Source organism: Trichomycterus rosablanca, chromosome 17, assembly GCF_030014385.1.
Source record: "Trichomycterus rosablanca isolate fTriRos1 chromosome 17, fTriRos1.hap1, whole genome shotgun sequence".
Taxonomy (NCBI): Eukaryota; Metazoa; Chordata; class Actinopteri; order Siluriformes; family Trichomycteridae; genus Trichomycterus; species Trichomycterus rosablanca.
The window spans coordinates 25785188-25803512 of record NC_086004.1 but is presented as its reverse complement, the minus strand read 5'-3'; the positions used below and the strand labels follow the sequence as shown (position 1 = coordinate 25803512).

General features: G+C 39.7%; 1 protein-coding gene across 1 annotated transcript in view; it reads left to right on the top strand.

Moving 5' to 3' along the window:
• The window catches only part of si:ch211-51h4.2 (uncharacterized), a 70536-nt gene that overhangs the window by 31375 nt on the left and 20836 nt on the right, over positions 1-18325 (top strand). The window contains exons 4-5 of the mRNA XM_063013263.1: positions 4429-4569; positions 12379-12421. Of these exons, the coding sequence (XP_062869333.1) occupies positions 4429-4569; positions 12379-12421 (184 nt within the window). The remainder of the gene's footprint in view (positions 1-4428; positions 4570-12378; positions 12422-18325) is intronic.

Below are 18325 nucleotides of genomic sequence, written 5' to 3'. Positions count from 1 at the left end.
CATATTTATGTTGGGATTTCTAAATCGAATCAAATCTGCTGGATCCTAAAAGTTATTTCTACAGAAACTTTGACTTTTCATTTGGTTCCATAATGTAATTTAATTAATAATTTGGCCTGACATTGTCCCCTAATTCCTCGCTAGTGATAATTACTGACTACATCTTGTGACTTCTCTGTGCCCATATGAATAGGGCTGGTTTAACTACACCTATTTCAAAGTACATGAAACAGTAAGGGGAAAACCGTCACTTTTTCCAGAAATAAAACTTCCATTCAGTTGGTCAGATGTGATCCAAGAAGTACCTGGTTTGTTGTAGATTACATTGACAAAGAAAAAGCAGGATAGCAGGTAAAGGGATTTTTTTTTTCTTTTGTGAATAACTTTAGGGGCGGCTCTGTGGCTTAGTGGGTAGCACTGTTGCCTCACAGCAAGAAGGTCCTGGGTTCGATTCTCAGGTGGAGCGTTCCAGGTCCATTCTGTGTGGAGTTTGCATGTTCTCCCCGTGTCTGTGTGGGTTTCCTCCGGGTGCTCCGGTTTCCTCCCACAGTCCAAAAACATGCAAGTGAGGTGAATTGGAGACACTAAATTGTCCATGACTGTGTTTGATATAACCTTGTGAACTGATTAACCTTGTGTGTGTAATGAGTAACTACCGTTGCTGTCATGAATGTAACCAAAGGGTAAAACATGACGTTACAATCCTAATAAATAAATAAATAACTTTAATAGCAATTGTGAATGTTGATCTTTTTCATATGTTGCTTTTTTACTCCCTTTCTTTGTCCTTCCTTCCTTGTTCATTCCTCTCTGTTGACACTGGTCTTGTTCTCATTACAACTTTAACTGAAGGTGACATTACACCACAGTTGTTGGCAAATTATTGATTATGGCGAGCTCATTATTTGTCATAAAACATGCATAGACTGCTTTATTTTCCTTCACAGAAATTACCGGTTTAATGGTAATTGGACTTTCTTTAGCCTTAGTGTTTTATAGGTTGTTATAATGCCTGACATCAACTGTTATGACCACCAGTGGCAGCATCTGGCATGATAGAGTTACCACATGACGAATGGTCGTGACGTAGAGATCCACAATAAAAGTGACGACCACAAACTTTCAGACATTCAAGTATAGAAGTACAGTGTGTGATCAATCTGCTGTTTTGTTTATTTGAATTTAGAAATGAAAGATGTTCTTATTGCTGGGTTGACTGTTCAACACTTGCTGAACATTTCACTGCTGCTACCTGAAATTAATGGTATATGGTTTGTTCAGGTTTAAAATTCGATCTTTAGTTTCTGTAAATCCTGAACAGTATCAGCAAATGGTGATACTGATTGTAACAGTACAGGTTTAAGCTTACCAAATTTAAGCAAAAACTGTCATAAACTTCACAAAGCTGAAAACTGCAGCTATTTAAAAAACATTTGTATTAAAGACTATTGCAGCAACACACAGCATTGATTGGGTGTAAAAAAAAATAAATAAAAATAATACATAATTAAGAGAATACCAAATCCAATACCAAGTTCATCTGTTTCTCTACATGCTTTGTTAGCCCCCTTTCATGCTGTTCTTCAATGGTCAGGACCACCACAGAGCAGGTATTATTTAGGTCAGCACTGCAGTGACACTGACATGGTGGTGGTGTGTTAGTGTGTGTTGTGCTGGTATGAGTGGATCAGACACAGCAGCGCTGCTGGAGTTTTTAAATACCGTGTCCACTCACTGTCCACTCTATTAGACACTCCTATCTAGTTGGTCCACCTTGTAGATGTAAAGTCAGAGACGATCTCTCATCTATTGCTGCTGTTTGAGTTGGTCATCTTCTAGACCTTCATCAGTGGTCACAGGACGCTGCCCATGGGGCGCTGTTGGCTGGATGTTTTTGGTTGGTGGACTATTCTCAGTCCAGCAGTGACACAGGTGTTTAAAAACTCCATCAGCATTGCTGTGTCTTATCCACTCATACCAGCACAACACACACTAACACACCACCACCATGTCAGTGCTGAGAATGATCCAACACCCAAATAATACCTACTCTGTGGTGGTCCTGACCATTGAAGAACAGCATAAAAGAGGGCTAACAAAGCATGGACTTCAGTTAGTAATTGTAGAACTACAAAGTTCTTCTATATGGTCGGTGGAGCTGATAAAATGGGCAGTGAGTGTAGAAACAAGGAGGTGGTTTTAATGTTACGGTTGACAAAAGATGTAGTAAATATGTAATGAAAACAATCCATACATGAGACTGTGGACCACTTTCCACCATCAACAAACCTGAGTAATCACATGTAAAAGACCAGACAGTGTAATGCAAAATGACATTCATTTACTGCCCCTTTATTTAAGAGCAGCATACCAGTACTGGTCTCTTCTTTTGTTCATGGTATGATTTCCACAAGGTGTTGGAATGAGTCATTTGATATTTAGATGTATATTAATAATGGGTTCATTACAGTTTTTTTTAGATATACTCGACGCTAATCTTTAATTCTACCACATCCCAAAGATGCTTTGTCACATTCAGATTTGGTAAGTGTGGAGGCAAATAAAGTACACTGACCTCACTGTCATGTTCAGCAATGCTTTATTGGCAGTAGCCTAATGCCACCACCATCACTAACCACCTAAAGTGTTTACACTAGGCTTGTTGGGTCCATGAATTTACTCTATTTACATCCATTTATGGCCTGATAATCTGGATGTCACAACAAAAAATTCGAGATTCCTAGGACCAGACATTTTGGACCAAACAACTGTCCAGTTTCAGTGAGCCTGTGTTCAGTGTATCTTCAGACTCCAGTTTCTGGCTGGCAGGAGACAAGCAATTTGGCATCATTCTGGTGATTGTTAAGAACATTAACTGAGGTTGTTGACTTGTGTTAGAATAATTTTATGTTTTGTGGTGCTGTCACATGAATGGCTGATTCCATAATTACATGAATAAGCAGGTGTACAGCTGTTCCTCATAAAGTGGCGGGTGAGTCATTATGTCTTTTGGTGGTCTTTTGTTATTTTGTGTTATTGCCTGATAATGAAATGAACTTTAGTTACCTGTTCATAATGACAGAGTTTACCACGATGACACTATACGGTCAAAAGTGTGTTGACACCTGACCACAAGCTTGTTGAACTTCCCATTCCAATACCATTGGCACTAATATGAAAATAGGACTGCTTTACACAAGAGTTTGGAGTGTTTTGTGGGCATGTGTAGCCTGGCTCACCCTCAACTTTCCAATTCATACCAAAGTGTTCAGATAGGTTGAGATCAACTATACAGAATGCCAAACCATGTTTTATGGATCTTGCTTTATATACAGGGCCACAGTCATGCTGGAACATTAAAGGGCCTTTTAGGGAGCAAAAAAGGTTTATAGAAAGTATTGTATACACTTTTTAGCAATAGGTGTGGCTGAAACATGTAGTGACTGGTTAGCGTGGGGAAGCTCCCTTGGACAGAGACTAATGGCGCTCAGCTACTTGCCCTGTCCTCTGAAGGCAATACACACAGGAGACGACCAGTGCAGGGTAATGAAGAGCATTTATTGGGCATAGGAGCACCCACACTTCCACTCATCACAATCCAGGATAGCAGTAGAGAAGTAGAGTAGAACAGTCAGGCTACAACCTGAGCTAATCACCATGCATGCTTATCTATTGATGTCTGAACGCTCTCTCACACAATAATGCGCATTCTCATACCACTTAATAACATACTGCAATTTCTCTCTGGGATCAATAAAGTATTCTGATTCTGATGATTAAAGGGACCGTTACAAACAACAGAACTCAATAAGTAGAAGGGGTGTCCACATACTTTTGGGCATATAGTGTATGTTTTTCAGTCTCAACAGGTTGCTTTTACCAGCTTGCTTTTTATAGCAGTTCAGGACATAATGTGTGTGCTCAGCTATATACTGCTGCCAATAAAATAAATAATTTTCAATATTTTATTTCCTACAGCCATATGTTAAGGAAATTACCGTGTTTTGCTGAATGATTGGGACAGCTGCCCTGTACATTTTAATTTTAGCTACAAATGTTATTAATTTTACTGACTCACACAAGGCTAACAATTCTGTTGTTTTTTAATCTAAAAAAAGCTTGGAACTGTGAAGAATAGTCAAGTCCATTGTTCTTATAGAGGTGTGATGAATTGCGAGTTATTAGGCAGGTGTACAAGCTCCTAATGTGTTATCGTATAAATTATGTACTATATTTACCCCCACACGAGGGAAATAATCACATCTGATGTTGCACCCATTTAGTGAACTTTCCAGAGCAGCTTTACAATGTTTATTCATTTATCTGTTTTATTCATTTCCATTTCTCTTCCTCTGGGGAACTGAGCAATCCCTCGTGAAGAAGCGAAAGCATATTATTCTCACTTTTACTCTTCTCTCATTTCTCCAGGTGTTGGGCGGTGTTAGAGATCGTTCCCCAGATGGCCATTGAGCCCATACTGCAGGAGAGGCTCTTAAATACCAGCCTGGTCCGGATGGAGCCCACTCAACCGACACACACATTTATCTACTCCAACATCTCCCTGGAGGAGTAAGTGTACACACACCTCGCCAGCCCATCTTTCTGAAAAGTGGAACAGGTCCTTTCACGATCCTCTTTCATGTGCAGTCAATGTTGGCATTGATTACTTGCCTAACGCTGTCTGAAATGGGTCCCTCAGTCTATCTCACATCTGTTAATCACTGCTGTTCCTCAAGCTCTGAAGTGGCTCTCGAGGAGCACCATAGATTTCAAAGAAACACAATAAAACATTCTGGAAGTGGAGGACCAGAAGATAATAGGGTTTCTAGCTATTCTTGGTATTTAGTGTAATAAGTTGCTGTACTTGCTGTATGGCACAACAAACACTAAACTTCAACTGCTTTATTTAAAAAAAAGTATATTTTAGTACTGGGTTTGTCAAGCTTCTGGCCTACTCAGAGTGGCTGTGAACCACATGGGGGAGAGAATGAGATGTCCAACAAGCCTATGGTCAGGTGTTCACATACTATTGACCTTATAGTGTATAACACAATGTTGTATTTTTTTCAGAAAATAATATGCAAAATTTTGCTTTTGGGGTTTTGTTTAATGTTCTTATAGTATAATATTAAATTATATATATTTGTTTCATAAATAATGTACTATTCTAAGGCTATGTATCGGTTAAACACTCCATTAGGAACATGAATGTGGTGTCTGAACAGTTAAGGTGCTGGATTGTTGCTTGGAAAGTTACTGGTTCAAGCCCCACCATTGCCAGGTTGCCACTGTTGGGCCCCTGAGCAAGACGCTTAAACACTCAATTGCTTAAATGACATTTGGCTACAGCTGTAATTCACTTTGAATGAAACCTTTTTGCTAAAGCCTGTAAATAAAATGCACCCTGACTAAAGTCCACTCACAGTATTCACGTCTCTGCCTGCAAGTGTGTCTATGAGGTTTTTTCAGGTTTGATTACGTTCCTTGCCTGAGGCCATACTAATTTGTAAGAGCACAGGTAAAACTGCAATATATTTATTTAATATGACCATGAGATGTGATTTGCTAAGCCTGTGTGTGCAGAAGTATATGACATGCAAACAGTAAAACAAAACGTAACTGTAAAAATAAAAACATTACAGCTGACATTCTGTGAAATGAACTGAACGTTTTCTGAAAGAAACCTCTGCACTAAGAGTAATAAATAGAGTGGGGGGTAAGGTTGTGGTGGGGCCACAAAAAAAAATAATAAGCCCCATAATAAGCCCCCTTAAATGTGGTCACTGGCCAAAACAGGTTGAGAACCCATTTCAGCAGGAGAGACATTTATATCATCAGATGATTTACAGTACATCATCATATCGCCCAGCCCTAATTACAACAAATTAGGTCTGAAGTCGACTAATCCTCCCTTCAGCTTCCTTAAACAAGGCATGAACGGCGTTTTAAAATCAGATTTATTCCTGAATAATTCAGAGTCGTCGTCCTGCTTGGATAACACTATAAATATTAATAGTAAAGTGGAATAAAAATGATGGGATCTCCAGCTAGATCTGGTTCTAGCCTCTTTGCACTAATATATTTTTATACATAGCCGTTCTGACACTAGTCTGATAAATTCTTAGGTGTTAAGAGAGAATTTTTGTTTCTCCTGAAATCTGCCTAGTCATTTTACCAGTGCCGGGTTATATTCTCATTTAACATAAAAGCTCAGCCGGGTCAAAGAAATAATGATCAATAATACACAGATGTTGTCTGTCTGAATGGATGCACCGATCATTCTTTTAAAAATGCATTAAAATGCACTTGAAAGTGAACGACACGTGGATTATTTGACCAGTAATGTGCCTTTTATATGCAAATATAAATATAATCAAATTCTCAGTGTTTTGACAGTTGTTTGATGCAGACGTCGGGCTGTTTTTTAAATATATGCACGTGTATTTTTGGATGGCGACAGGTGTAGAATATGGTTAAGAAAGGGAAAAATAGAAAAACGAGTGGTACAGTTTACACAGAGCAACATTTCCCCCTGCAGGTTACACGGGGCGGTGTAGGGCAGGACATTGCTGGACTTTTTTTGTAAAGCAGAAAAGGTTTTTTTTTATATTAGTTTAAGTCTTTAATTTGGGGATATTTATGAGAAGTATTTATGAGAAGAAGTAAGAGTAAACTGAGCAATGACATCAATGTGTCTGCATAGGGCAGCGGAGAACAACTTCACCTTGATGAATCATTGTGATCAGTGTGAATTATACAGTGACACCTTGAAGTGGTTAATTTTATATTTTTAAATAACAACCCCCCACCTCTTGGAAGGAAGGGGGGGCAATTATTAAGTATCAATCCAAACCCCCTATTAATATAAACCATGATTGTAATGGACTAAACTACAAGGTGCGTGTTTTACCAGTAAGAAAAACTAATTAGTCTTAAGTCCTTCCCTTGCTTGATATGGACACTATGGTATTACTAATGCATTTTTTTATTTAAAATCATTAAGTTGTTTTATATGTAAAGAAAAATCTGCAGTTTTTTCAAGACAGCTTTTTCTGCTATTAATAATAAGTGAAAGAATGTAAGAAAGAAAAAGTGAATCCCATTTTTGTTCGAGCTTTGGAAAAGTAGTGGCACAAAGCAGACAGATGGAGGGGGCGCCATGTTCAAAACGTTGATTCGAAACTCAGCTCTGCCATGCGGCTGGGCTGGGCGGCTACATGAACAACGATTGGCTGTTGTTCATACAGGGTGGAAAAAGCCGGATAGGGACCTCATAACTGATACAATTATGACCTCTGCTGGCTGATTGATGCCATCTGCACAGAGACGAGGGATAATGTTGATCAGGGTGTGGCTCTCCGTGCACAAAGCTGATCCGCATATGAACTTGCCTCACGCAGGTGGAAAGATGCAGTCAGCTACTGCACATGTGTCGAAGGGGGCATGTGTCAGTCTCGCTCTCCTTAATCGGGGCGGGGGTCAGCACCGGTGGAGAGGAAGCATAACGCAATTGGGTAAAAATTGGACGTGCTAAATATCGGGAGAAAAAGGGAGAAAATGCATTTAAAAATATAAATATACGACAGTTTCTTGATTTAGATAATGTTCCCCTATTCTTGCACTTGCCCTGACTCTGAGTGTGAGCTCTTATCAGACGATCCATCTCCTGCTCTCACTCAGACCCCTGCCTGCAGCTCTTTGATGAGGAACAGTAAATGGTAACCCTGCTGGGCTGCTGTGTTTATTGGAATTGTTTTACCTTCACTTTGGGATTTAGAGGGATTACTCGCCTACTCTTACTCTTCTACTTTATAATCCAAGTTAATTCTTTAATTCATGATTTATTCTTTGAATGAGATGGTTGGTGAATTTTTAAAGATCCTATGATGAAATACAGTACATTGCCAAAACTATATGGACACCCGAACATCACATCCGTATTTGCTTGTTGGATATCTTATTCCAAATAATAACTTTGGTCTCCCTCTTCTGCAAAACAGCCTTCTCTTATTCCAGTAGATTTAGAAAAATGGCTGCATGTATTTATCCTTATGGAAGCTTTAGGATATTTGGCCGCTGATGTCAGGCAATAAGGCCTTGTTTTGTTGTCTGTGTTTAAATTCATCATAGAAGTGTTGGATTGTCTGGGGGTCTGGTTCATTGCAGGCCAGTCATTCTTTTATAGACATTTCTTGTGCTGTAGGCATTGTCTTACTGAAACACACAAGGGCCTTCTCCAGATTCATGCCCCAGTGCCGGAAACAGGCAATTCTGTAGAATGTCATAGAATGCTAAAAACAATATGTGAGCACCTATTCTGTAAAACTAAATATTGCCATAAGTGTGAGTGTGTGAATGTGTGTGTCTGTTCAGTGATAGACTGGCAACCAATCTGGAGTGTTTCCTACCTTTCGCCTAATTAATTAAACCCACCCTGACTCTGACCAGAATAAAGCAGTGGTTACACAGACAATGAATAAATGAATGTTCTGTGCACAAAGCCAGGACTGTTAACCCTTGAAGCGTCACGCATCGGTCATTTGACTACTGTGACATCTATTTAAAAGCACCACGCCTGTTTGACTGACTTATATATGATCAAGCACTGGTCATCAGACTACTTTATTTAAGTAGAGAAAAAACAACTTTCATTCGTAGTAGATCATCACAGGGGTGAAATGACTGGCGTTCAGCGCTTTTAGATATAAGCAGGTCAACCCCGCGCAATGCTTCTAGTGTTAAGCCATGGTTCGACAAATTCAGTTTGATGGGTCTCCAGTGGCCTGCTTAAAGCTCTGACCTCAACCCTATTGAAACATTTGGGAGAAAAAACATGTTTAGTCCAACAGGGCTTTATGTCTGAACTCACAAATGCTTTTTTCATTTTTAAATGAATGAGCACAAATCCCACAGATACTCTCCAAAATCTTATGAAAAGCCTTTCTAGAAGCTTTAAAAGTGCAAAGCGGAAAGGAAGCCAATGCCATATACACTGATCAGCCATAACATTAAAACCACCTTCTTGTTTCTACACTTGCTGTCCATTTTATCAGCTCCACTTACCATATAGAAGCACTTTGTAGTTCTTATCCACTCATACCAGCACAACACACACTAACACACCACCACCATGTCAGTGTCACTACAGTGCTGAGAATGATCCACCACTCAAATAATACCTGCTCTGTGGTGGTCCTGACCATCGAAGAACAGGGTGAAAGGAGGTTAAAAAAGTATGTAGAGAAACAGACGGACTACAGTCAGTAACTGTAGAACTACAAAGTGCTTTTATATGGTAAGTGGAGCTGATAAAATGGACAGTGAGTGTAGAAACAAGGAGGTGGTTTTAATGTTATGGCTGATCGGTGTAAATGTCCATGGTTTTTAGAATGTCTATCAAGCTCATGGTCAGGTGTCTACATACTTTTGGCCGTATCGTGTTTATGCCCCTGTTTAGTGTATGTAAAAGTGTAAAATCTGTAAAACTATATTTGGCTGAAATGGTCAAACCCACTAATTAGAAGTAAACAGTGACTGTAATCAGATTTCATGCCTCTATCCAGCAGCTTTTCACTCATTACAGACCCAGTATCTGTTTTGCTGAGTAAGAACTACTTAGCCTATTTAGCTCGACTAGTTTCTCAGCACCGGCGCACGCATATTGTTTTTCTGTGAGCCAGCAATGGCTTTATTCAAATGTGGGCGCTGCACGACGAGCCTTTTTTTGCCGTTGCTGCAGAAATTAGACACAGACTTGGAGAAAAAGTCAGAAGAGCTTGACAAAATGTGGGGCATCTGATTTCAGGGAAAGCCTTCGGGACAGCTTGGAAATTGGAGGTCGGACACGGAACAGTGCATACAATCCACCGGTTACGGAGAGGAAGGCTTCACTAGAGTTCAGAGAAAGATATAATTAAAGTCAAGAACAATGCTCTAGTACCAGAGTCATAGTGTGCAGTTTTTCTCATAGTACCTGCTATAATCCAGAACGCTGTATAATATACTAATGACCGAGTACACTAAATAGCCAAAAAGGTTCAGCCACAACATTGGTCCAATGGCCTGTCAACTATTCTTCTTCATACTTCTGTGTTTAAAAGCACACACAGACGTTTATTGTAGTTTTCTTTTGGGTCTTGTGAGTCCTCTTGGTTTAAAACCCCACCCAATCCACATCCACTTAGATTATTCATTTGGTGGTACAGAACAGTCTTTGTCATTTTACTTTGCAGTCCAATTCAAATTCAAAATTAGGGATTATTATTATATTTTATTTCCGTTGGTGGCTTCTCTGCACCCATATTATTAGGTACACCCATTAAACTGAACAACATGCATTCCAATCCAACCTGGACGGTGGACACTGTTCTACTACATGGAAGTAGGCTCGGGTATGAAATGTGAGCCCAGAAACAGGATGTTGAAGGGAACAAATTATACTTTGATTGATTGATTTGAGGGTTAATTTTACAAAATATTTAGAAGTACAAAGTCCAAAAATAAAATCCAATATTTACGCACTTAAAATATACTTAGGGGTTTTTGGTCTGTTGGTCCTGGATTCAGTAAAGTTGATTTGGGACAATGTTCATTGTAAAAGCGCTATATAAATAAATTTGACTTGACTTGACTTGACTTGACTTGATACACATAACTTATTCTGTATAATACCTGGACATCTGGACATTAAAAAAGTATTCTAATTCTAAATTGAAGCGTTATATGCCAGAATAATACTTGGAACTTTTACATTAATGGACTCACAGTAGATTACACTTTAATGCTGTATATCTGTACATTCATAACTTTACATGTATATATTGAACAGATGGTGCTAGTTTTATGTAAGATTTATGTAAGCAAATGTGTGTTTTGTATTTAATGTGTGTTAAAACTGTGAGGGACTATGCACCCAAGATTTTCACTTACTTTTCACACCTGTGTTAATGTGACGTGACAATAAAAGTAAAAGTAAAAATAAGAAATAAAATCAAAGGTGCTTAAATAATTGTTTTCTCATATTGTTTACAGTTTATTCCTCACCCAAAACATGTCAGTGGTAGCCAGCAGCTACTGTGCTGCGGACAGGATTGAGTTAAAATCCCATCTCTGAAATGCAGCCAGTTTTGGACTCCTAAGCTCAGACATATTTGGAATCTCGCTCAGTTTTAAATGAAAGCATCTGCCGCACCCTTGTTGCAATAACAAATCTACTTGTCAAGTCTTCACAGTGAACTTGACCTTTGCTTCAGATCGAGATGTTGTGATAATGAGAAGAAGATATCTCTCAGACATTCTCTGTTATTAAGCAGAACTCCTGCCAAATCTTTTTTGGAAAGGTTGCCAGGAATGTAAAACTCAGTGAGTAATTCTATAGTGTCACCACTGAGACGGGAGCCAGCAGCGAGGGCTTTAGACGTGTCAGATGTAAAAGGAATGATCCAGAGATTCCCAGAACAATCAGAGATATATTTCAGCCTGCAAACCACAAGTAGAAAAGTTTTTATCAGCACTTGTAGAAGTGATGTCATCCATGGCAATCCTGATGTCCATGTCATTGTAACTAAAATATTTTAACTGGACTGTTCTTCAGAGTAACGAAGGGAGAAGACCCTATTGAAGATTCTTTAACAACCTGTTGTCCAAATAGATTGCACATTCTAATATAGAGTTTGCTTTGTGCTTAATTTAAGCTGGTAACATAGACACATAGTATACATGTGTGCTTGCCTGTTCTCCTAGAAAAAAATATATCATCTACACTTAAAGCACCTATGCTAGTATTAGGATCTATGATGTGCTGTTCATAATCCCGCATTTGTTAGGGCAGAGAGGGAAATATTGGTCTGTGATCGTGTGTCGGCACCTTGGTGGACCAAGTAGCTAACATGTCGCACACGCTCACAGTTCCATGTAGCACTTTCACTTCATTTAGAATCAATTTTTTTTCTTGTGAGCCGATGTGTGTATGTGACGTTTGCTCGATCACGTTCACTCACAGCTCCACTTTTACCATTTTGTTCCTGTTGGTTTGCCAGCTCTCCAGGAGCACACACTGTAGTGTGTTCGACTGCAACGCACTACAGCATCATATCGATTCCTGCCTTGGGTGATTTCTTTTCTTTTTCCTGTTTTAGTCACTCAGTTGTAGTGACTTCTCCTGTTCTGTTTGAGTTTACTTCCTCTGTGCTGATTCTGTTCAGCTAATGTATGTGGGTCCAGAATCAGCTTGTTGGTGAGTCAGTGTACTGTGTTCATTCATTATGCCTGTATGTCTGTAATTGAATTAAGTAAATTTTGTGAGTATTTTTCAGTACATTGTGTACAAGAGTGTTAGGACTGTTGAAGTAGTTATATATTTTACTTTCTTCTCCACAGCTCAGAGAAGGCAGGAGAAATTGCAACAATACCTCTGACAAAGGTAGGAAACGTTTTATTTCTTAAGTGTTTAATAGACAGCAACTGTAGCGCCTCACACCAAGAGCCTGGGTTTGATTCCCCAGCTGGGTGACCAGGGTCCTTTCTGTATGGTGTTTACATGTTCTCCTAGTGGGTTTCCTGCAGGTGCTCTGGTTTCCTTCTACAAGGCCAAAATCTGGGCAAAAATCGTGTAGTGTGAACTAGGCATTAAATGACTGAACTCAAGAATTTATTTCATACATGTGAACAATAGGTGTAGCTTACTGTTTTGACTGTTTTTCAAATTTAAAATATCTGTTTATTAACAGAATATTAACTTTAGTCTGAGTACTACTAATATTAAAAAGTATAAACAAATTAATAAAAATAAAATAAATAAGATAGAACAATTAAAGCTTAATTTCTAATTAATACAATAACCCTTTTCTATAGTACTAAACCCTTTCTTGAACAAAGTTTGGTGATGCAGATGCCACTCAGGTGTGAAGAATAGTTCTTTTACTGTCTCATGCTGGCAGCCTGAGCTCAGGAGGCTCAGTGGTGGGCGAGGACATGAGTCACACATGAATTATGTATGACTAAATATTTTTGAGCATATTCCTGTATCCCTGTACTTCAGCCTCATCGAGCCTTACCAACAATGTAATGATGATTAATACACCCAGTATAGACTGTTAGTGTTTACCATTCCCACTTTTAATATTATCAGCTTCAAATAGGTTTGTTCTAGTTTGCTGTTTTCCCCAGTTCTGGCCTGAACCTAAAATCAACACCTATAGGATGATTGGAACTTCGATTGCTGGACAGGCTTTTATCCAACATCAGTTCCTGGGCTCACAATTCTTTTTTTACTGAATGGGCACAAATTACAGACACACTCCAAAATCTAGAGAGGGGTGGAGGCTTTTAAAGCTGGGGGCCAATTCTATAATAATGGTTTTGGTTTTAGATAGGATGTCCAGCAAGCTTATGGTTAAGTGTCTAAATCCTTGTGGCTATATACACAGATGAGGCATAACATTATGACCATCTTCCTAATATTGTGTTGGCCCCCTTTTGCTGCCCTGCAACTCCGATGCTCTGTGTATTCTGACACCTTTCTATCAGAACCAGCATTAACTTCAGCAGTTTGAGCTACAGTAGCTCGTCTGTTTGATCGGACCACACGGGCCAGCCTTCGCTCCCCACGTGCATCAGTGAGCCCTGGCTCCCCATGACCATGTTGCCGGTTTACCACTGTTCCTTCCTTGGACCACTTTTGATAGATACTGACCACTGCAGACCGGGAACACCCAACAAGAGCTGCAGTTTTAGAGATGCTCTGACCCAGTTGTCTAGCCATCACAATTTGGCCCTTGTCAAACTCGCTCTAATCCTCACACTTCTGACACATCAACTTTGAGGATAAAATGTTCCCTTGCTGCCTAATATATCCCACCCACTAACAGGTGCCGTGATGAAGAGATAATCAGTGTTATTCACTTCACCTGTCAGTGGTCATAATGTTATAGCTGGTCCGTGTATAAGTCTATAAGAAAGCGTGCTTTATGGCACCTTTGCCCACCTCAGAGATGCTTTCTTGTTGATCTCACATGGAGTCGGTGTGAATCTGTAGAGCTGCCATGTGTGCTTGTTAGATGATTCATCACGTTGCTACGTCCTGTACTGTAGAAATTCACCCTTTTTTACTAGCATACCAGCCGTCATTTACTTTCGTTTTTTGCTCTTTAAAAAGTGGCAACATTAATGGTGCTTCCACTTAACCAGGCATTGCTGTATGATGTGTACTGGGTTAAACGTGAACGAATGGAAGTGAAAGCTAATAAATATTTGACTCGGCAGGCAGATATGAAGAGGCATTATGCTTAACGGCTCAGCAAAGCCTCGACAGCGAAGCAGCTTTGCTTCTTGTGACTTGGTAAATATTGTTCCTTTTATGCAGCTGGCGTCCATGTTGGCGTCACAAAGCCTTGTTCGGTGAGGGTTTGTGACTTGTCGTCGCTGCCTCGCCTGTGACATTTGCAATGCACCGAGCGTATCCTTCATGCTTCGGCAAACAGAGCTGTAGTTTTACAGGGAAGCCACATGACTACAGACCCTGTGTGCTCTGTGTATGCTAAGTTTTATATACAGAGTGACATATTAAAAGAAAATCCTGAATAAATAAGTGGCTGGCAGAATGAGTGCAGATGCCGCTGGCATGATTCGATATTCTAGTCTGTTTATAAAAGAGAAACTGCAGATCAGTGCAAAGTTTTTCAGACTGATCACCTGATCAATATGGTGTCATATACTGTACAGTGGTACCTTGATACTCAACGTCAATTGATTCTGGGAGTGGAGTTGAGTTTTAAGGTATTTTTTCCCATAAGGATGTATGGGAAACCTGTTAATGAGTTCCATGGTCCTGTGGAACTGCATATGTTTTAGGCTAATGTAAAATAATGGGGTTGTTTTTGACACTTATACACTGAAAATAACACAAATATAATATAAAAAAAACCCCACTGAAATACAATTGAAAACAGATAAATACAATAAAACCTGCACTTAACCTTTACTTCTTTATTGTTTCATTATGCTGCTTAATCGCGGAGATGCTTGATCTTGGAATATTGTATTCCTTAGCGAGTTCAGTAAAGGTGCATTTACATGAGAAGCAGCAAAATAGCTTTTGCACCGGCTGTGCCATTGTTTCCTATGAAGTGTGCCGGTGCACAAAGCTTAACGTGACTTATTGTACTTAAACAAGCAAGGAATTTCATTAATCAAGAGAAATTATGAGCAGTATTAATTAAAAGAAGTCATGTTAAGCTTTTTTTAAATGATAAGCATTTTAGACTCTCGGAAAAGCTGATTTTTACAATTTCTCAGAACCCCGAGCTGTAACACAAGTTTAAAAGTGAAACAGGAGAATCCAGCTAAACACAGATACATGTGGAGCTTTAAGAATGCAGATTTGTCTCATATTTGCACTTTGATGATGACTTCACCGCTTGAGCCGAGCGCTGAACAAAGCAACAGTTTCACACATGTCGAGTTTAAGAGTACAAATTCTCGACGAAGGACGTTTCAAGATTTCGAGTTTAGGGGATGTCGAGTTACAAGGTACCGCTGTATTATAATGCATCTATCTGCACTCACTAGGCATCACTGAATGGTTTTATGAGTATGAAATGAACTTGCGTGTTATGGTTTTTACAGTCATTAGATCTAAGCCCAACTGAGCACATACATTTTGGACAGATGTGTTAGACTGTGCTCTCCACTTTCAGAATCTGTGCTTTGGGTGGCTGAGGCCCCCGGATTAATTGGCGTCTTGCCCGTGATATGTTGATGCATTGTGTCTGGTGGTTCCAGGAAAACCAGACCCTGACCAGGATAGAGTAGTAGAAAAACTCAGAACTAATCTCCAGATGCTTTAAGGTTTAATTCCAATATTATTCTTGTATCGATTATAAAATTCTTCATACTGTTTCTGTATAAGTAAAGCGGGTTAAGAGACATCATGGGGTCCTCAGCTTTTTTAGGTGGTCATTTTTTTTCATGACTAAAACATCCAATCAGTTCCACTTTAAATATCTGGAGTCAGGATTCTGGACACCCAACAAGATTAATTATGGACAAGCCATGATTTTAAGGTATAAATTCACCAACAATATTGTTTACTCCAGTTATATTTTAGCATTGTCCTCTAGGTATTAATACTAATAGAACAGTATCATGTATTGTAGTAAGCTGGTGTAGAGAGGGTGCACGCTGCTCCCATTCTGTCAGCAGGGTGTGAATCGCTCCAACACCTTATATCATCCCAGCAACACCAGATATCACCCCGGCCAAAGCTACTTCTCCCCAGACGCTGAGGACGCAAGGCTAAAATGCAGCGGGTTAGACATGGGTGATTGACAGACAGTGCGAGGTGTTAGTGGTGCTACAGCGCTTGGTTTTCACTTTGTAATTAGTTTTGCTCAGTCCTCCTGTTCTTTCCAGCTAGAGCTATACATTATTCACTACAGAGATGGCGATGAGTGTGCATGGGTGCTTGCCACTCTCTCTGCTACAGACACCCTGTATTTCCTGGGGGATTTGGTAATGGTACACACTAGCACACTATGGCTGCAAATGATTGACATTTGTACCTCAATTTCTGTAAAGAGAAAGTTGGATAACATGGAGAAAGGGAGATGCACTTATATGTAGCTTGCTGTGTTTGGCTCGTCCAAGTGGATCATCAACAGACTGGCACCAGGTTTAATGTTGCTTTATGTTTGTTTGTTTGTTTATTAGGATTTTAACGTCATGTTTTTACACTTTTGGTTACATTCATGACAGAAACGGTAGTTAGTCATTACACAAGGTTAATCAGTTCACACAAGGTTATATTGAACACAGTCATGTAGTGTCTCCAATTCACCTCATTTGCATGTCTTTGGACTTTGGGAGGAAACCGGAGCTCCCGGAGGAAACCCACGCGGACACGGGGAGAACATGCAAACCACACAGAAAGGACCTGGACCGCCCCACCTGGGGATCGAACCCAGGACCTTATTGCTTTGAGGCGACAGTGCTACCCACTTAGCCATGCTTTATGTACTTAAATACAACACTTAAATATACTTCCTCTAATAATACTTAAATTAAGAATACATTGCATCTATTTATCATCTTCAGTAATTTTTTGATTCTGATTGGGGTCATGAAGAGTCCAGAGTTGATACCAGAAATACTTGGGGCAGGAGGAAGCACATGTCAGGCAGGGCACCAGTCTATGACAGTCTGTTATTGGCTCTTTAGCTACAGTTTTGTTCCACCTTGGTCAAGCATCTTTCACTTGGTTTTATTTTCATTCTTGGCGGTGAAGGTTTTCACCTTACGTCCCATTAGCGAGGCTAGGCACGACCCGCCCTGTTACATCTGTCTTGTTTTGAGTGGTGTAAGCAAATCTCTGTAAACATAAGCAGAACATGGCAAACTTTACTCAGATTATAGACAGGATAAAAAATTTAACCCAAACATCACCATCATCAATCTATACATCGATACATCTCAGTTGTTTGAGCTTGATTCATTGTTCATTCTTATGTATCATTTTCTGGGAGTTTTTCTGTAGTACCCAGAAAAACCCACATGGGATATACCAAAATACAGTGGTACCTTGAAATTTAATGTTAGTTGGTTCTGGAAGTGGCGTCGAGTTTAAAGGGCGTAAAGTTTCAAAGATTTCGAATTTCCGGGATGTCGAGTTACAAGGTACCACTGTACCTCATAGACAATGGCCAAAGGCAAGGATGGAACCCAGCTGGACAGGACCTATGTTTTTGTGCCGCACCCACTCTATTCGTGCTTCAGTGCTCTCTAAATACTGTACGTGTTAAATAAGCGTTAATAAATGCATGATGCCCGGTGATGGACTAGCACCTGTCTAGACTGTTCCCACTAAGTGTTTCTGGTATAGATTCAGGACCCACCTAACCCAGGGTCACGATGCCACCAGAAATACACCCTGGTCTGGGCGGCAATACATCACACACTTTCAAGACTTACAACTAAGATTAAATAAGTTATTTTAAGTAACTAATTTAGGATATTTAAAGTAGCCAGTCCACCCTGTGGTTTTTAGGAGGTGAGTGCAAATCAAGTACCAAGAGGAAACAGATGCAGCAAGAACAACTCCACATAGACCTTGACCAGATGAGATAAACAAAGCTTGTTTCACAACCCGTGATTCTGGTATATTTTATTTACTATATTCACCAACCTCTTTATTCTGGTCAGGCAGAGAGGGGTCACCCAGAAGCACTGGACATCCTGTATAGGGCAAAATCTATAAACATGGCCAAGAAAATAGCTGATAAATTAGTGTACTTACTCTCTACTGCCAAATTCTTCCTGCATTAAGAAGGTG